The sequence below is a fragment of the Peromyscus californicus genome, unplaced genomic scaffold (assembly GCF_007827085.1).
Source record: "Peromyscus californicus insignis strain IS unplaced genomic scaffold, ASM782708v3 Scaffold_7__1_contigs__length_154581171, whole genome shotgun sequence".
NCBI lineage: Eukaryota > Metazoa > Chordata > Mammalia > Rodentia > Cricetidae > Peromyscus > Peromyscus californicus.
Genome location: NW_026294595.1, coordinates 11253428 through 11270422, shown reverse-complemented (window position 1 = coordinate 11270422; position 16995 = coordinate 11253428). Strand labels below are relative to the sequence as shown.

At 54.9% G+C, this 16995-nt stretch overlaps 1 protein-coding gene across 3 annotated transcripts in view; it reads left to right on the top strand.

Moving 5' to 3' along the window:
• The first annotated feature begins 162 nt into the window (after positions 1 to 162).
• Positions 163 to 16995, top strand: part of Olfm1 (olfactomedin 1) — a 38699-nt gene continuing 21866 nt past the window's right edge. The window contains exons 1-2 of one of the 3 annotated variants that reach the window (XM_052722652.1): positions 163 to 347; positions 15840 to 15989. In XM_052722652.1, coding sequence (XP_052578612.1) covers positions 282 to 347; positions 15840 to 15989 — 216 coding nt within the window. In that variant the 5' untranslated portion in view covers positions 163 to 281. Of the gene's footprint in view, positions 348 to 13616; positions 13873 to 15839; positions 15990 to 16995 lie in introns of those variants that run through there. The other 2 variants (XM_052722650.1, XM_052722653.1) reach the window with 2 other exon arrangements.

Genomic DNA, 16995 nt, shown 5'->3' with positions numbered 1-16995 from the left:
CTGGCGCGCGGGGAGAAGCAGGCGCAGCCCCCGCCCCGCCGGCCCAGCCCTGCCCGAGAGGCAGTCGCTCCGGAACCGGGACCATAAATATGCAGAGCCGAAGCTCAGCGCAGCACAGCCCGCGCGCCGCCCGCCCCGGCTGCTGAGCAGGCGCCGCCGGAGCCCGAGCCGCGGCCGGAGCCCCAGCCCCAGCCCCAGCCAGGAGCGCGTCCACGTCCCCGCAGCTGCCAGCCGCCAGCACCCAGGCCCCGCACGCCAGGACGTCGGAGTGGCCGCGAGACATGCAACCGGCCCGGAAGCTCCTCAGCCTCCTGGTCCTCCTGGTGATGGGCACCGAACTCACCCAAGTACGTGTGACCAACGCCATTTTCCTCTGCCAGGGCCACCGAGAGCCGGGCAAAGTCGGGGAGCTGTCCCCGGGGCTGGGGCTGAGGAGGGGACCCGAGTGCCATCCGGCCGGGGCTTGAGGGAGGGATGCGGGCCGATCTAGACGGGTTTCCGCAGCGCTGGCTCTGCGGGGCACAGCAGCCCCTCTCTCAAGACCACCTCCCCACTCCTGCTGAGAAGTTCAGAGGGCAAACTAGGGTCTTCATTTCCTGGGTTTGTCATCTGGTAGGGAAGACAGAGGTGACAGCCAAGCCCCCAGGCATTCTTGCCAGCGGAGGTACTTAACTCCTGCCTCCCAACACACCCCCCTCGGTGGCCCGTCTGTCCCTTTGGGAACAACGCTACCCTCTGCACGGTGGGCATGGTGCCACCAAGCCCTGGAAGGGCAGCTGCAAGGCGCTTGGGTGCATTGTTGGCTGGTTGTGGAGGATTTGGGGGCTGTGACCACACGCGGCTAGAAGCATGAGTGATGTGCTGTGTGCATGTGGGACGGCTGGAGATGCCCAGCGCTCATCTGTCCAGAACAATGTACCAACCGAAGTGTGTGTCTGGGAGGGTATTCTCCATTTTAAAATTGCAGCTTGGGAGGCTGTGAGCTCTCAGCTGGGAGGCTGTTTTGCTACTAGGGTGCTCGTGCTCACGGGAAAGAGCCTGCCAGCTTTTGGGCTGCTCAGGAGTGACATTAAAATGCCCTTTGTGTGATGCCACTGTGCCTTGATCTGAGTTGAGCCCCCCACCCTTGGCAGTCGGAAGTCCAGGATGTGGATGACAGCCCACCTTTTGGTCCCAATCCCAGCTGCCTGGACAATCTATCCATCTCTCAGAATGAGAGGAAACAAAGGAGAGAGGAGAGACCAGAGAGCAGGAGGAAGACTCTGGAACAGGCTTCCCTTGTTCACCTGGAAGACCTTGCTGGCTTGGTTGGCTCTGTCCAGGTCACACAGTTCAAACTTGACCTGACAGTGGGATTTGTTGCCCCATTCACCCTTTGTGCCTTTTGCTTGGGGCGTCCTGGACAGACAGTTACCCCTAGAGAGGGTCTTTGTGGAACTCTGGGAAAGGAGCTTCTTTGGCCCCTCTGGGGAAAGCCTGGAGGAGGGTGCTGGCTGGGCATGGTGTATGGATGGATGAATGAACACACACACACACACACACACACACACACACACACACACACACACACACACACACACACACACACACACACACACACACACACACACACACAAATCCATGTGCCAAAAAGAGCCACACAGATCTTTCTAACCTTACAAAGGACAATCCTTTATTGACATATCTTGGCATAGAGATGGCTGGTCCTGGGTAGTCTTGAAAGTGACTATCCCCATAGACCTTCCAGCCTTAAAGCCTTTTTTTTTTTTCCTTCTGGGCACACTGGGCCTCCACTGCCTGACTACAAGCTCTTCCTCCCTAAATCCTCTACCTGTCTTTTCAAATATCTGCTGTTAGAGGGAGAAACTTTTAGTTCAACTTCAGATAGAAGCTTTGTCTCTATGGTGGTGTCTGTTCCTCCGTGCTAACAGAGCCTGTTTCCAGCAAGGGGCCTCAGCAGACCTCCTACACAGGCAACACTGGCGTCTCAGGGCCCAGAAGGAGCTCCCTCCCGGAGGGCTGCCTTCAGGACCCTGGTCAGCTCCCGCAACCCCAAGCCTTCACGGTGCTTGAAAGACAATGAAATGATTTGCTTGCCTAGAGGGTTCTCTCTCAGGGGCTGAGCCCTGAGGTTCCTCTGAGAACAGCCAGATGCACTCGCTCCTCACTTCTCCTGCCCTCCTTGGGCTGGCCTCTGAAGTCTCCTTTGTAGAATCATGCCTGAGAAACCTGTTATCCCTGAAAGTGATGGGATTTCAGCACCAAGTCTCATGAGCCAAGATCTCTCAAACCGCCCAACCATGTTGAGTCTAGGAAGGCTCAGGTGCCTCTCCCCAGGTCAAGAGCCCCACTGGGATGGGGACAGGTGGTTCTTGTAGTCAGTGGTGACAACCTGAGATGTGAGTCCAGGCTTCACTGAGTCAGTTGGTCCCTTAGGATATCCATGCCTAGAAATCTGCTTTCTCAATTCTACTGTGACGAGAGACACTACTCAAACACCTTTGGGCCTCAGAAAGCATTCATATTCCACCACTCAGAAAGTGCTCCTCACAGTCGCACTTGCTTTCAGCTCTTCTAAACAGTGAGGACCCAAGATCCCAGGGTGGTGAGTGTGGACTGGTACAGGTGGGCATGGGAGCCAGTCAGAGATGGATGGGCCATCCCAGCCCATAATGAGGGCTGCCTTCAGGATCTAGGCAGGCAGGTGGGGCATAGCGCACGTGCTGGGCCATCTGTTCTCCCAGCAGCTGGCTCAGAATGATCCACTCAATCAAATGCCAAGTCCTGATTGACAGCTTGCTCCATGCAAAGCTGTGGCCCTCACGAACTTTGTCCTCAGACAGAAAGCGCTTTGGTGTGGCTTTGTTCTGTGGTTTTCAATAAAAGGCTGACATCCGTGCTCTTTGAGGGCAGTGTCAGTGACATCATCCTGAGCTTCCCGGTGGGGGCTCTGGGTTGTTTATTTCATTCCTGGGTTGGAGGCATGACTGGGGCTCCCTGTCCCAGGCCCATGCACAGCCACCCCAAGCCTCTGCTTACAAAGAAGTGTGGTCTGTGGGAGTCGAATAAGAAAGGCTGGGAAGCTCTGCAGCAATGACCTTGAACCCGGGGTTCTGGTCTTACTCTAGTCGCACTAAGCACTGACCAGGTGACCTTGAGTCAGGTCTCTCCCTCTCTGAGTCTGAGTTTCCATCTTTTTAGAGCAAGGACGATTAAACGGGATGACTTCATGGATTTCTCTGTCCCACAACCCCCCTGTCCGATTCTTGCATCTTCTCCACTCAGCAGCCCTCTTCTGTAACAAGCCTTTCTTGGCCATCAGCTGGTTGGATTTAACCCCTTCAGATATGGCCTCATGGTCACACACCAATCCAAGTCCTCATCGTCGTCACCTGGGGCAATACACTTTGTTGGAAGATGTGGAGCTCCGCCATGCCATTTAACACAAGTGCTGTCTGTGTCAAGTGCTCTAGAGGGGAACAGAAGAAACTGGGGAGAAGGGTGACACCCCAGCTGGGTACTAGAGTCATTTCTGAGTGACCCCCTAGCAGGAAGATAGGGAGGAGGATGCAGGAAGGAAGGGGGCTGGAGAGGCTTCTGTTGACAAAAGTCTCAGAAACCTTCCCTCCTGTACCCCATGCTCTGCAACTATGCTGGGGGGCTGCACCTCATCGGCCATCACGCCCAGCCCAGCGTGGCTTTCCCTAGCAGTGTCACTGACAGACACCCTAGTGAGGCCAAAGCTGTCCGTGCTTATAGAACTTTCCCTCATGCCAGCTATTGCTGTGAGTGTTGTTCCATTTCTGTCCTTACTGAGTTACTACTGCGCACTTGGTCCTAGATTCTGATGGACTGTTCATCACTGTAGATGCTTGCACCTTGGCCTGCACCGGGCACCTGGCTACACCTAGGTAGTTCTGTGGATGGGACAGGTAGGGACAGAGCAGGTGATGTTAACTTCCCCTTTCAGAATCCCAGTAAGCCTGAACAGGGGGTATTATGGACACCTTGCGCATCTGCACAGCCCCTCCCCTCACTCCAGCCCCTCATCTGCCTTCTTCACACAGCATATGTGACGTGGAAGAACAGGGAGCCAGGCAGGACTGGGCTCTTTTCCTGCAGCTGTCATTTTAGAACACACAGAACTTACTCACTGGGCACTGCCTCAGGGGCTGGTGACACTTCTCACCACAGTTGGAGGCTCCCGAGGCACAGCACTCTGATACCTGGACCTACCTTGCTGATAGGGAAGCAGAGTACTTTAAATCCCTCACCCTCATAGCGATTTGCTTCTCATTCCCACCTCAGCTTTCTCCAATCAAGAGCTGGTGGTTGTCTGCCTTGGGTAGTATTTATTGCTAAAGTTATCAGGCCCTGTAATCAGTATTAACATCACCGTGTAAGGCAATACAAAACTAATTACCAGCTACACTGAATTAGATGCGGGGGTGGGGGGGTGGGGGGGAGCTGTGAGCCCGAGCTGGGCTGGTGGGGAGAAGAGGCAGCTTCCGGCCTTGAGAGGGTGTGGATGCTGTTTCTGTGCAAGTTGGCAGAGACCAGCAGCCTTTGGCTAGTCCCACCTCCAGGTGACTGAGGTCAGCACTGTGTCCAATGGAGGGTGGGAGATGGAAAGTAAACCCTCCCCCTCACTCTTTTTCAGATTGTTACACATAGAGAGGCTCAGGGTGTGGGAGGTCAGCCAGCCGGCTCTGACATCCTCCTGTCTGTAGGCTTTTCATATCATAATGTCTCTATGGCCTGGGGTTGCCCTCATTCTCCAAATGAGAGGACCCTGAGGCTCAGGGAGGGGGAGAAATCTCTGTGGGGACCCTGGATGCAGCTCCAGTTCTGTCTGACACCTGAAATTCAAGTGCCTGCTAAAACAGAAAAATAAACAGCTCTGTGTCATGAAGCACCTGAAAGAGGAGGTGCCTGGTGTGTTCCCAGGTCACACCAACCTCTAGTACAGAGCTGTGGGTGGCTAGCTAGCTGTGGGACAAGATGCTGACCTAGACAATTGACATTCAAGGAGAAGCAGGGAAGGCAGGAAGGAGCAATCATAGGGTCTGAACCCCATGATAGGGGTTTCTTTTCTTCCACTAAGGCTCAGGCTTCAGGGGGTCCCCTCACCTGCAAAGACCCAGAGGCATCTGATAATGCATGCTGAGGCTCAGTCTCAGAGCAATGCCAGGGTATGCATGGGAGTCCAGCATTTGCTCAGTGACTTGAGATCCCAGAAGTTACAAGTGGAACCTAGCCGTGTGGAACGGATGTCACCTACTTCCAAGTCTCTAGATCACCCAATCTCTGTGTGTGTGGCTCCATCACTTGCAAGATCTGTGCAGTTTGCGTAGTGCAGGGATGACCTAGGCCTCCTCAAAGGGACCAGTGCTGTCTACGTGTGACCTGCCTTGTTTGAGGCTCCTCACCAATAGCTTTTTTGCCTAGACCATCAGCTACTCTCTGCACCCAGGTTAAAGCTAATGGCAACCTCTCAGGTGACAGCCAGAAAGAGGGGCTTCTTTACAGACATGAACATGGCTACTCCTTGCTCCACAGAGCTGTTGGTTTCTTCTGATCCCAGCTCTGACCAGGATGCGCCTTGGCTACAGCTTGGTGACATTTAAAACCTGACATCCCAAAATACAGCACAGTTGGTGGAGTGTTTGCCCAGCATGCATGCAAGCCCTTCTGAGTTCTGTCCTCAGTGCCACATAAAACTGGGCTTGCTGGAGAATGTCCATCACCCCAGAAGTAGGGCCTGGAGGAGCCAAAGCTTGGTATCAGCTGCATAGAGCGTGTGAGTCAGTCTAGGATCCCCAGGACCCATCTCAAAATAAAATCTGAAGCCAGGTGTGGTGGCTCATGCCTATAGTCCCAGCACTCAGGAGGCTGAGGCAGAAGGATTGTCTTGAGTTTGAGGCTAGCCTGGGCTACAGAGTAAGACCCTTTCTCTAAACAAAACAAAGTATTTGGTAACAGAGTAAACAAGAGGGAGGGAGGGAGGGAAGGAGGGAGGGAGAGAGGGAGGGAGAGAGAGAGAGAGAGAGAGAGAGAGAGAGAGAGAGAGAGAGAGAGAGACAGAGAGAGAGACAGAGAGAGAGAGAGAGAGACTGAAGAGTCCCAGGGAGAGATGGGAGAATGTTGACTCTTCAGCATCTCTCATTGGTTGATCAGTAGTGACCTTACTTCCCTAAATCAGTTCTATCCAGTGTCTGAGTGGATGCACATCTCACCATCTCACCGAAGAGGAATTGTGCTCCTGCTCAGCGCTGCCCCCAGTATACAGAATGGCTCTCCCATAGGCTCTGAGAAGGGCCTTTCACATTTAGAAACCATAGCAGAACTCCAAAAAAACGGGATGAGGCTTTTCCAGTAATTGTGCCTTTAGAATATGAGTCCCTACACCCTGCCGCCTACCGAATACATGGCTGCCCCTGCTCTGTTACCTAGGACTGCCTGGCCTCTGAGTCCAGTCTCCTGATTCGGCTGTGTGTATGGCAGTCTGTGTCTACTGTATACTACTATCCTGTGCCTATCAGTGTCACTGGGGACTCTCAGGCAGGAGTTTTTCCAAGGATAGCAGAACCTTGGTTAGCAGTAGCTGAGAATCATCATATCTCAGCCTTGACTCTGTAGCGAGAGGCCCCCATGCAGGGTTTAGGGAAAGTCCAGCTTGGAGAGTAAGTATCTTCAAGAGCACCCCTGGTCTACAGAATCTGACAGCATTAGAGTCCACAGGCTGAGCAGGTATGACATCCTTGGTGTTCCTCCACTCCCAGCTGGACACCCCCAGTCAACGTGATGTCTCTAATCACGCATAGTTTAATTCACATCTAGGTCAGGTGCTGCTGCCAGAGAAGTCAGCCTGTCCTCGGCTATGGAGACTTCTCTCTCCTGGGAAGGAGGAAACGGAGTGTTTATAGCTCCCGGAAACTGCAGGTTAGCCCTGAGGGGAATGTGTCCACTGAGAGGCGCCACTCCTAGGGTTTGGCCCCATTTCTACTGGACAGCTGAGGGCACTTGGGCTGAGGCTTCCCACCGACATTAAAGAAGCTAGAAAAGGACAGCAGCACCACTAAGGTCTGAGGGGGCAGCATGGCAGTCAGCTCTCTGGATGAACAGGAAGCAGGTACAGACACAGTGAGCCAGAAACACAGAAGATCTGGCCTCAGTGGGGGTCGCTGTCTTAGGGACAGCTGGTGGTCATGGAGTCTTCTGCTAAGGAGGGTGTGACACTTGGTCACTGGGAGACTTGAATGGTTGGAACCAGAGTAGAAGAGGGGGGGAGGGGAATGTCAGAGGACCTCAGGTCCCTGGATTAGCTCTCTTGCTAGCTCTGAGAACAAACCCCAAATACAGTGGATCCTGGTGGCTGCAGTGTATTTCCCTCCCATGGCTGGGCTGGCCCTGGCAGCTCTGCCTTCTCACCAGGACCACAGGGAAGGACAGCCCCTCTCATCCTCACTTCCCATGATACAGACAGAGAGCAAGGGCAGCAAGACATCCGTAGTCCCCAAAGCTGCTCAGGTATGCCAAAAATGGCAGGTCATATGCCCGTGGCCTGTGGGTGGTAGTCCAGAGTACAAGGAGCCAGGCTGAGGTGGGGGTGGAGAACACAACTTCACCCATCTGTGCTCCTGGAGGACCCATATGGGCTCATGTGAGCGATATAAGGCCGGGCTGCCCTTGGGGCCTTTTGTGACTGCTGGAAGAATGTCCTGGGCTAAAAGCAATTATTTTCCTATTCCTGTCTGTCTCAGAGAAAGAGAAAAAGGACAGGGAAGAGGAAAGAATTCTTCTGTTTGTCTCTCTGCCACTGTCTGTCTCTCTGTCCCTCTCTCTGCTTTCTACCCATCTCTGTATGTCTCTTTGTCTCTATCTTCCTTTCTCTGTGTCTACATCCCTGTTCGTTTGTCTGTCTCTGTATTCTCTGTGTTTCTTGATGTCTGCCTCAATCTCTATCTCTGTGGGAGCCCGTTCTCGGGTTCTTCGTGGCTTTACCCAGCAGGTCCGCATAGAGGATGACTAGGACCACGGGCCTGAGTGCAGGTGTCTGGGATGGTCTGCACTTGGCTGTGCTGGGGGAGGAGGTCTTTTGCTCCACCCCTTGGCGTCTCTATAAAAACCCTGGGGCAGAGACAGTCGGGGCCCGTTGGAAAAGGTTCCAGGCCCTCTCAAGGCTATCCTTTATTTTCTATCTGTTTATCTCCGCGATATTCTCCGCAATAAATCCTTCTATCTAATATTTCCTGCTGCTCGCACTCAAGAAAACTCTGGGGAACTGTGGGGGTGGTTGGGTAAATGCCCCCACAATCTCGGCCCCTCTATTTCAGTCTCCCCTTGTCTCTGCTGCTCTTTTTCTCTTTCCTCCCTCTCTCCTAGCCCCCCTTTCCCTCTTCCTCCCTTTCTAGTTTTCCTCCCCTCTTCTCTTCCCTCCTCCTCTCAAACTATTTGAAAATAGGCCACATGGACATTGTCATAGTCAACGTGTCGTCCAGGCTTTGTCCTATGGAACTGTCCTTTGCTAGGGAGCATCACGAAATGAACTGGAGACCTGCTTCCCTCCAGCGGTCACTGCTGGCCCCGATGCCTGAGCAGATTCCTGCACTATGACCTCAGTTCTCTGGTGCTGAGGTGGTGCTGGTTTCCTGTGCATTCCTGGCCCTCATCCCCTGTCATTACCAGACAATTCCTTAGCATCCCTCACCCCCTACCTACCATGTGCTAGTCCCTGGCAGGAGGGCTGTGTCTGGGCAAGTGTTCTGACCCAACTTGTAGACTCAGCTCTCACTTTCAGAGCTGAGGAACTCGGGCCACGGAGGGAGGCCAGTATTCTTCTTTCATGATTGTTGATACGTTTGCCAAGGCTAGCCAGGTGAGGGCATGAGGATAGAGACCTGACAGTGTCACCACGGGTGACAGAAACATGGGTCTTCTGAGATCTTACCAGCTTCAGGAGCAAGAGCTGCAGAGAGCTCTGACTGATTTCCAGAGGCCATCAGGATTGAGAGTTGTATAGGTTGCACACTCCCAGCACTCAAGAAACTGTTGCCAAGACATCCAAGGGGCAAGGACACTACCATGATTTGGGGCTTTGCCCTGAGAATGCGCTGTCTCATCACACTGCCTGGGTCATACCTGGTCATCTTCCAAAGTCAAGCAGCTCACACACAGGGAGTGGGGGTAGCACGCCCCTGTGGGCTTCTGTGAAGACCCAGTGACATCCTGTATGGCAGACCCCCAGGACTGTCTGCACACAGCACCTGCTCCGTCACTGTGATGATTATTCAGTGGCAAATGTGGGCGAGCCCTTGCTTCAGGGAAAATCATGTAACATTGGGGTTTGAGTTTCTCCATAGGAACACTGGCTGTTGGCTGGCACCATGGATGCTTTAATGTAAATGCCTATGTTCCTCCCCAATCCAAGGATCACTTCTGGAAGTGCTGTGTAGCATACTAAATCAAACAACACTTACTGTAGCTCTTCCCGAGGTCCCTCACAAATGCCTATGGGAGAGTCAGCCCTTCTGCCAAATCTGGAAAAAGACTCTCAGCAGGACTTTGCTTTGGACCTGGAAGAGTTGGGAGGGATTAGCTCACACCTCTCAGCTCCTCAGATCAGCTCAGGTGAAGGTGGAGCAATTTGGTACAGGTGAGAGAGACTGAGGTACAGATGAAGAGACTCGGGTGCAGGTGGAGAGACTCAGGTGCAGGTGAGAGAGACTGAGGTGCAGATGAAGAGACTCGGGTGCAGGTGGAGAGGCTCGGGTGCAGGTGGAGAGACTCAGGTACAGGTGAGAGAGACTGAGGTGCAGATGAAGAGACTCGGGTGCAGGTGGAGAGGCTCAGGTGCAGGTGAGAGACACAGGTGCAGGTGAGAGGCTCAGGTGCAGGTGAAGAGGCTCAGGTGCAGGTGGAGAGGCTCGGGTGCAGGTGGAGAGGCTCAGGTGCAGGTGGAGAGGCTCGGGTGCAGGTGGAGAGGCTCAGGTGCAGGTGAAGAGGCTCAGGTGCAGGTGGAGAGGTTCAGGTGCAGGTGGAGAGACTCAGGTGCAGGTGGAGAGACTCAGGTGCAGGTGAGAGGCTCAGGTGCAGGTGAGAGGCTCAGGTGCAGGTGGAGAGGCTCAGGTGCAGGTGGAGAGACTCAGGTGCAGGTGGAGAGGCTCGGGTGCAGGTGGAGAGGCTCGGGTGCAGGTGGAGAGGTTCAGGTGCAGGTGGAGAGACTCAGGTGCAGGTGGAGAGACTCAGGTGCAGGTGGAGAGACTCAGGTGCAGGTGGAGAGACTCAGGTGCAGGTGGAGAGACTCAGGTGCAGGTGGAGAGGCTCAGGTGCAGGTGAGAGACTCAGGTGCAGGTGAGAGGCTCAGGTGCAGGTGGAGAGACTCAGGTGCAGGTGGAGAGGCTCGGGTGCAGGTGGAGAGACTCGGGTGCAGGTGGAGAGACTGGGGTGCAGGTGGAGAGACTCGGGTGCAGGTGGAGAGACTCAGGTACAGGTGAGAGAGACTCAGGTGCAGGTGGAGAGGCTCAGGTGCAGGTGGAGAGGCTCAGGTGCAGGTGGAGAGACTCAGGTGCAGGTGGAGAGACTCAGGTGCAGGTGAGAGGCTCAGGTGCAGGTGAGAGGCTCAGGTGCAGGTGGAGAGGCTCAGGTGCAGGTGGAGAGACTCAGGTGCAGGTGGAGAGACTGGGGTGCAGGTGGAGAGCCTCGGGTGCAGGTGGAGAGGCTGGTGTTCTGGTGAGAGAGGATCAGATGTGGGTTGGAGCTGGAAGGCTGGCTCTGTATTCATTATACACCTCTGTTCCAATCACACTCTCTATGGGGTGATCAGATGTGTGTTTCTCCAGTTCTCTGTCACTTTAGAAAAGCACCAATGTGGGTAGGGTTAGCATTTCTTTCCACCTGGATGAATGTTTGCCATTCAACGTCAGCTTAGTTCCCAGTGACCTTGGGAATTTAGTGGCCAGTTCTCTGGCAAGTTCTATGTGAGTTGCATCAACTACATTTAGTACTCCTTAGCTATGACTCCCCACATAGGCTCACAAGGAATATGAGCTTGGGGTCAAATCTCCAAGTCATGGCACAATGACCTGACCTGGTGAGGGTGGGAGACAGCTCCTGGCCGGTGGGACTGAAGGCTTCCTACTTATTTCTGGAACTACTTGAACAGACCCAGGCTTCATTGTTGCAAACGCCCTGGATTCCATTTCCTTTCAAAAGCCCAGCTAAGTTAAGCTCCTCTAATTCAGGGCAGCAATTGTGAACCCTGGAACATTACTCACCTAAAGCAGACTCGGGAGCTCTTCAAAACCATTATGTCTACCATAGATTCCCCCACCCAGAGGGGGTCTCCACTTCTGGGGAACCACTTTCACTTCTCCGTAACATTTGACTGACAGCAGCCCCAAAGAAATGTCAGAGGGCTCAGGGGCATCACATCTTGCATCAAAGCCCAGCTCCACAGCCTGCCCAACACAGGTTGCTGGCTGAGCCCACTTTGTCATTTGAAAAGGTGACAATGACTGTCACCACAGCATACCAGGCTTGTTCCTGCACTGATCCTTTATTCTAATGACACCTCACAGAGGAAAATTGCTATTGTTAAGCCCATTTTGCAGGTGAGAGAGCTGAGCCACAGAAAGGCTCATTAGCTGGTTCACCATCTCATGGAAGTTCATAGCAAAGCTCAGCTTGACCCCAAGGTCTGTCTACATGTAGAGTGGTCACTTGAGGCCTTCCTCCACTTGGGGATATCTGCCTGTCAGACAGACAGCAAGAAAGGTTTTACGGTATTTGGCCATGTAGTGTGCCTAACAAAGCCAATTATGTCCTCCATGTTACATCTGACGTGGAGCTTGGGGCCATGCTGCCCCTTGTATCTAGCACTAAGTAGGGTATTCAATAAACGTCTGTGACTTCTGAGATGGCAGTGATTTTTGTGGACTGGACTGGCTGGATTTGTAGTTGTTGAGAAACATTAAGCATCCCTTACCTTTGTATAGTGGGGAACAAGTGCGTATGACTTGGGCAGACACAGCTGTGGCCCTGAATCTGTGTGAAATAGGCAAGGCAGGGCAAGCCGAATCCAGCAAGACCGCTGGGTGTGACTAGCCTGCAGTACCAGCTTTCACTGAGAGATGGTGCCCTTCCCCAACAGTTGTAATTTGCTGGCATTCGCCCCAAATTGGAGGCACCAATGAATGCCATGCATTAACCAGAGAAACAACTCCAATTGACTTCTTGAGCCAGCAAGCCTCACACCCAGCACTCAGGCCAGGATCATCTTGGCTGTTGTTGAAGTTTTCTCCGCAAATAGGGACAGAAAACAGAAAGACCTAGGAAGGTGTCACATCCCTCTTGGCAGATATCTGCAAGTCTCCCGTTGTCCTCCTGACATCTCTTTTAACCCCTCTTCCAGGGAGTCTCTAATCGACCAGGTGGGAAAGAGTGCAGTGGGAGTTGGGGAATAGGATGTCTTTCTTTAACCAGGGCTAGGGACAACTTGGAGGAATGCCCACAGGCACTGGCTTTCCTCAGCTTCTTAGAAGGCTGCTGCAAAGTCAAAAGCACTATTAAGGTGTGCCGGCTGTGCTGTTGTACTGAGACTTACAAGTCTTGGCACACATGCTGCTAAAGCTCGCCCTGCCCCTGAGCTGGATTCCTGAGAGGGACCCCTGCCCATCTTGGCCCACAGTACAAACACCCGCGTTCCTGGGTGTGGTCCCTCTAGCGCCTGCTGAGCCCTAAGCTTCCAGCAGCTCCTGATGGTAGGTGGGCGCACTCTCCTGCACCCCCTACTGTGCACATCGGGCACACCAACCCCCTCTCTGTTTAAACCTGCTCCCAGAAGCCCAGGGAGGTCCGGCTAGGTATTCCAACTGTCCCTTCCTTCGGAGATAGTTGCCCAAGGTTCCCGGGAGTGTCTTTCACTTTGTAGCCCCTTCTTTACTCCTGCGCTGGCACCGGAGACCTCACCCGAGCTTCTCTTCCCCTCTGGGGCTCAGGGGAAGCCCCGAACTGACGGGGACTCAATCCACCTGGGGAGACAGACCCCAGCAGTAAGGGTGGCGTGGCCCATCCTCAAGGGGACCCTTAGCCACAAGCAGGGCAGGCCTGAGCGAAACCGGGCCTTGACGAGACAGGGTCGTGAATGTGACCGAGAGAGCTGAGGAGGGAGAACAGTGGACCGGTGCCATGCGAGATTTGGGGGCTTTTTTTTTTTACGGTTTGGGGCAGCGTTTTGTCTGTCCTCCTGAGTGACCCTAACTCTTCGGCCGACAAGTTTGCAGACCTCGCTGCCTGCAGCCAGGGGGCGGCGGGGAGCCGGAGCTCGGAGGAAAAATCCACCCATTTCCTGGGCAGATTGCGTCGGCCGCCGCCCGGCCGTGTCCCCGCCTCCCAGCCGCGGCCCCCGCGCACAGCCCACGCCGCGCTCAGAACCCGGTGGCCCTTCTCGGCAGCGGAGCGCGCGGGGACGCGGCAGCGGCGGGCAGCGCGGGCGGGCAGCGCGCGCTGGGCAGGGCCGCCTGGTCACCTCCCAGCGCCGGGGCGGCGCGGCGATGGCCAGGGCGCACAGGGCGGCGGAGACGGGCGGGCGGCGGCGGGCGGAGGGGGCGCGGGGACGCGGCCAGGCGCCCCTGCCCGCCGTGGTGCCCGCCGCCTGAGGCTGCCCGGGGCGCGGGAGCCAGCGCCGACGCGGCGCGGGCGCAGGAGGCCACTCGAGGCGCGATGTCGGTGCCGCTGCTGAAGATCGGGGTCGTGCTAAGCACCATGGCCATGATCACCAACTGGATGTCCCAGACCCTGCCCTCGCTGGTGGGCCTCAACACCACCCGGCTCTCGGCCGCCAGCGGCGGGACGCTGGACCGCAGCACCGGCGTAAGTGAGCCCGCCTTGCGCCCTCGCGGCCCCTCCTCCCTCCTGCCTCCTCTTGGGTCCGAGCCCCGGGCTGGCCAGGCGGTGCGGCACAGGATGGGGTCACCCGGGGAGGGAGAAATGCAGGGGCCGGGGTCACGAGCCCACCCTCTGCTCTGCAGCTAAGCAGCGCCTCCAGTTGCGGCCGCCACCCGCACTCTGGCGTCTCGGGGCGATGCTTCCTGCGCCCGGTCCCCTCAAGGGGCTTGAGGACACCTGCTCTGGTGGTAGTGGGAGGGGTTCAAAAGTCCAGAGTCCTCGTTCACCAATATTAGGAAGTCTTTCCTTGGGAAGCTTAGGAAACCGAAGCTAGGGACTTGGGGACTTAGCCAAGGTCACTCAGCAAGTAAGGGGTGGAGATGCTGCTTAAAGCCTTTTGTGGGCTAGGTCCAGCCAGGACTCAGCTCGCCCTACTTTGTAAAAGGCAGACTGGACTGGCCCAGAGTGGGGCCCAAGGCAGAAGATAAGAGCTCGGTGGTCTCATCTGAGTCCCCCCAAATTCCCAAGGCACCCTTCTCTTCCCATCCCCATTCGAAGATCTAAGGATCCACTCCAGAGGAGGTTGAGAGGAGCTGGGCGGGACTGGAATTCCCACCCCCCCTCCTCCTCGGTGCGCCTTCACCCACCCCTCTCTACCCGCCTCTGAAATGGAAATCGCATCTCCGAGTCATCAGCAGCCTAGGGAGGGAAGTGATGGTTAGGGTTTGGGGTGGAGGGTCTGGGTAGGGCTGACTTCCATAGTGGCTGGAGCAGGCTGAGCTGAGACCACCCTTCATTGAGGGGCCACTGGAAAGGGGTCCCGGCCTAACCTTCTAAGTGGAAAGGAGAGGTGAAGGACGAGTCTCCTTTTTCCTTCAGTTCTGCTTCCAAGGGCTCGGTGGTGTGACCCCACACAAACACACCTATGATTCTTGTTGGGTCTACCTCTCCTGTTGTTTTGAGTTTCCCTAGTGCCGGGAGTGGTGTCGAAAACCTTTAATCCCAGCGCTCAAGAAGCAGAGGCAGGTGGATCTCTGTGAGTTCGAGGCCAGCCTGGTCTACAGAGCAAGTTCCCCAAAACCAAACAAACAAAAAACAACCAAATCAAGATGAATTTCCCCGATAACGACTTTGCCTGCTTCTATGTCCTGAGCTACTGAAGTGGGATGAATGAAGTATATCACTACCGTAGCCTCCCTGCCTTCCTCCCCATCCTATCTAAAAACAGCAGGGAAGAGCAGGATGCCAGGGAAAGATTTGGAGACAGTGGGCAGGCTGCCGTGGCAGGAGGGCAGGAGGGCATGGGGGTGTGTGCAGGAGACTTGGTGTCTATTGCCCCTCTTGTGTCTCTGAAGGTCAGGGTCATGGGTGGTATAGAAGACCCACAAGGTGAACCTAGCCACTCACAGCTCTGGGTCCCTGGTGGTCTTTGGGCAAACCCTCAGGACTGAGGTTGGGGGTGACCCTTACACAACATGTTTGTTGACATCCACCAAATGGCTTGTGGGTGGGAGCTGCATGGAGTTGGAAGGCCAGACTCTTAGCCAGGCTGCTTTCGGGGAGACAGCACAGCTCTAGGCCATTGCTGCTCTCAGTTTGTAGGTGCTGACGGAGACTGTTAACAATGGTGCTTGTCTTCAAGTGTTAGGGAACAGCAGATCAAGGCTTGACTCTACCTACTGCGGAAAGAGAGTGTCTGATTCCCTAAGATGTTAGCCACTTGGTTTCTCATATGGCCCCTCAGCCAGCCTAGCACATCTGCAGCCCCTTCCACCTCCCCAAGCATTAATCTGGTTAGATGTCAAAACTCTGTGCATCCAGGGCTGAACTTGGCTTTTAAGGCATTGTGTCTCTGATCTGCTTCTGCCCTTGGCACCTAGGCACAAACCTCCCTCATTCTCACTCTCTTCCTCTTGTTCTCTCCCATTCCCTTCCCCCTCTGCCCCCTCCAGGTGTTGCCCACCAACCCTGAGGAGAGCTGGCAGGTGTACAGTTCTGCCCAGGACAGTGAGGGCAGGTGTATCTGTACGGTGGTCGCCCCCCAGCAGACCATGTGTTCACGGGATGCCCGCACAAAACAGCTGAGGCAGCTACTGGAGAAGGTGAGTCTGTGCAAGGGGTGTGTGTGAGCTTGCACATGCAGAGTGCTTTGTGCCAGCCTGAGGGTTGGCCAGCCTGCAGGGCCCACCCCAGGCCTTCCCTGGCATGGCCACACTCTAAATATTTGTGAATGAATGAGTGGACAGATGGCTGCCTGGATAGGAAGATGGTGGCCCTGGTGGGGAGATGAACACACCTGCTTCCTGGGCTCCGGGGGCTCCATGAAAGAGCTTGTTGGTAAGACCAGAAGCATGGCTCCTTCGTCCTATGCCATTTCTCCTCTGAAGCAATGCTCAGGGTCTGGTCCACAGGGCTCAGCAAAGCTGCCAGGAAAACCGTAGACTTCAGGTGCCTGGCACATAGGCTTTACATGGCGATGTCTCTGCTCCATTGGTGAGTGAGTGGTCACACCTGGCAATTCATTCCCACCATGGACGCTTCTAACAAGAGGGCAGTAATGTGCAGTCCATGCATACATTTTGAGTCTTATTTCACTTGATTGTGACCAGAGTAGAGCTGGCGGCATTGGTCACTCAGATTGATGTCCCCAGGCCACACAGCTGGTTGGAAAGGGAGATAGTCTGAGTCATAGGACCTGCTATCTTCCTGTTTGGTTTCTGTTTCTCAGTAAGAGTGCCTATAGGCTGCCCCCAGAGACTCCAGACTCTGCAGCTAACCTCACTACTACAAGTCCCTGGAGTGCTACCATGAGGAAAAGGAAAAATGAGGAGACTTTTCTTCTTGCCCATCTCACTCCCCCAAGAAAAGATGCCTCCAGGTGGTGAACCCTTCCCACACAGAGACAGTGAGGTCACATATCACACACACACACACACACACACACACACACACACACACACACACACCAGGAAAGCTGAGACTCCTACTGAGCGGACTTGGAATTCTCAAGTCCTCACCTGTTTGAAGAAATCTGTGGGGTGAAGGGTCCTTTGTAACTTGAACACAGGCCCTGAGGACAGACATCACCTTGGTTTCCCTCTAGCTGGG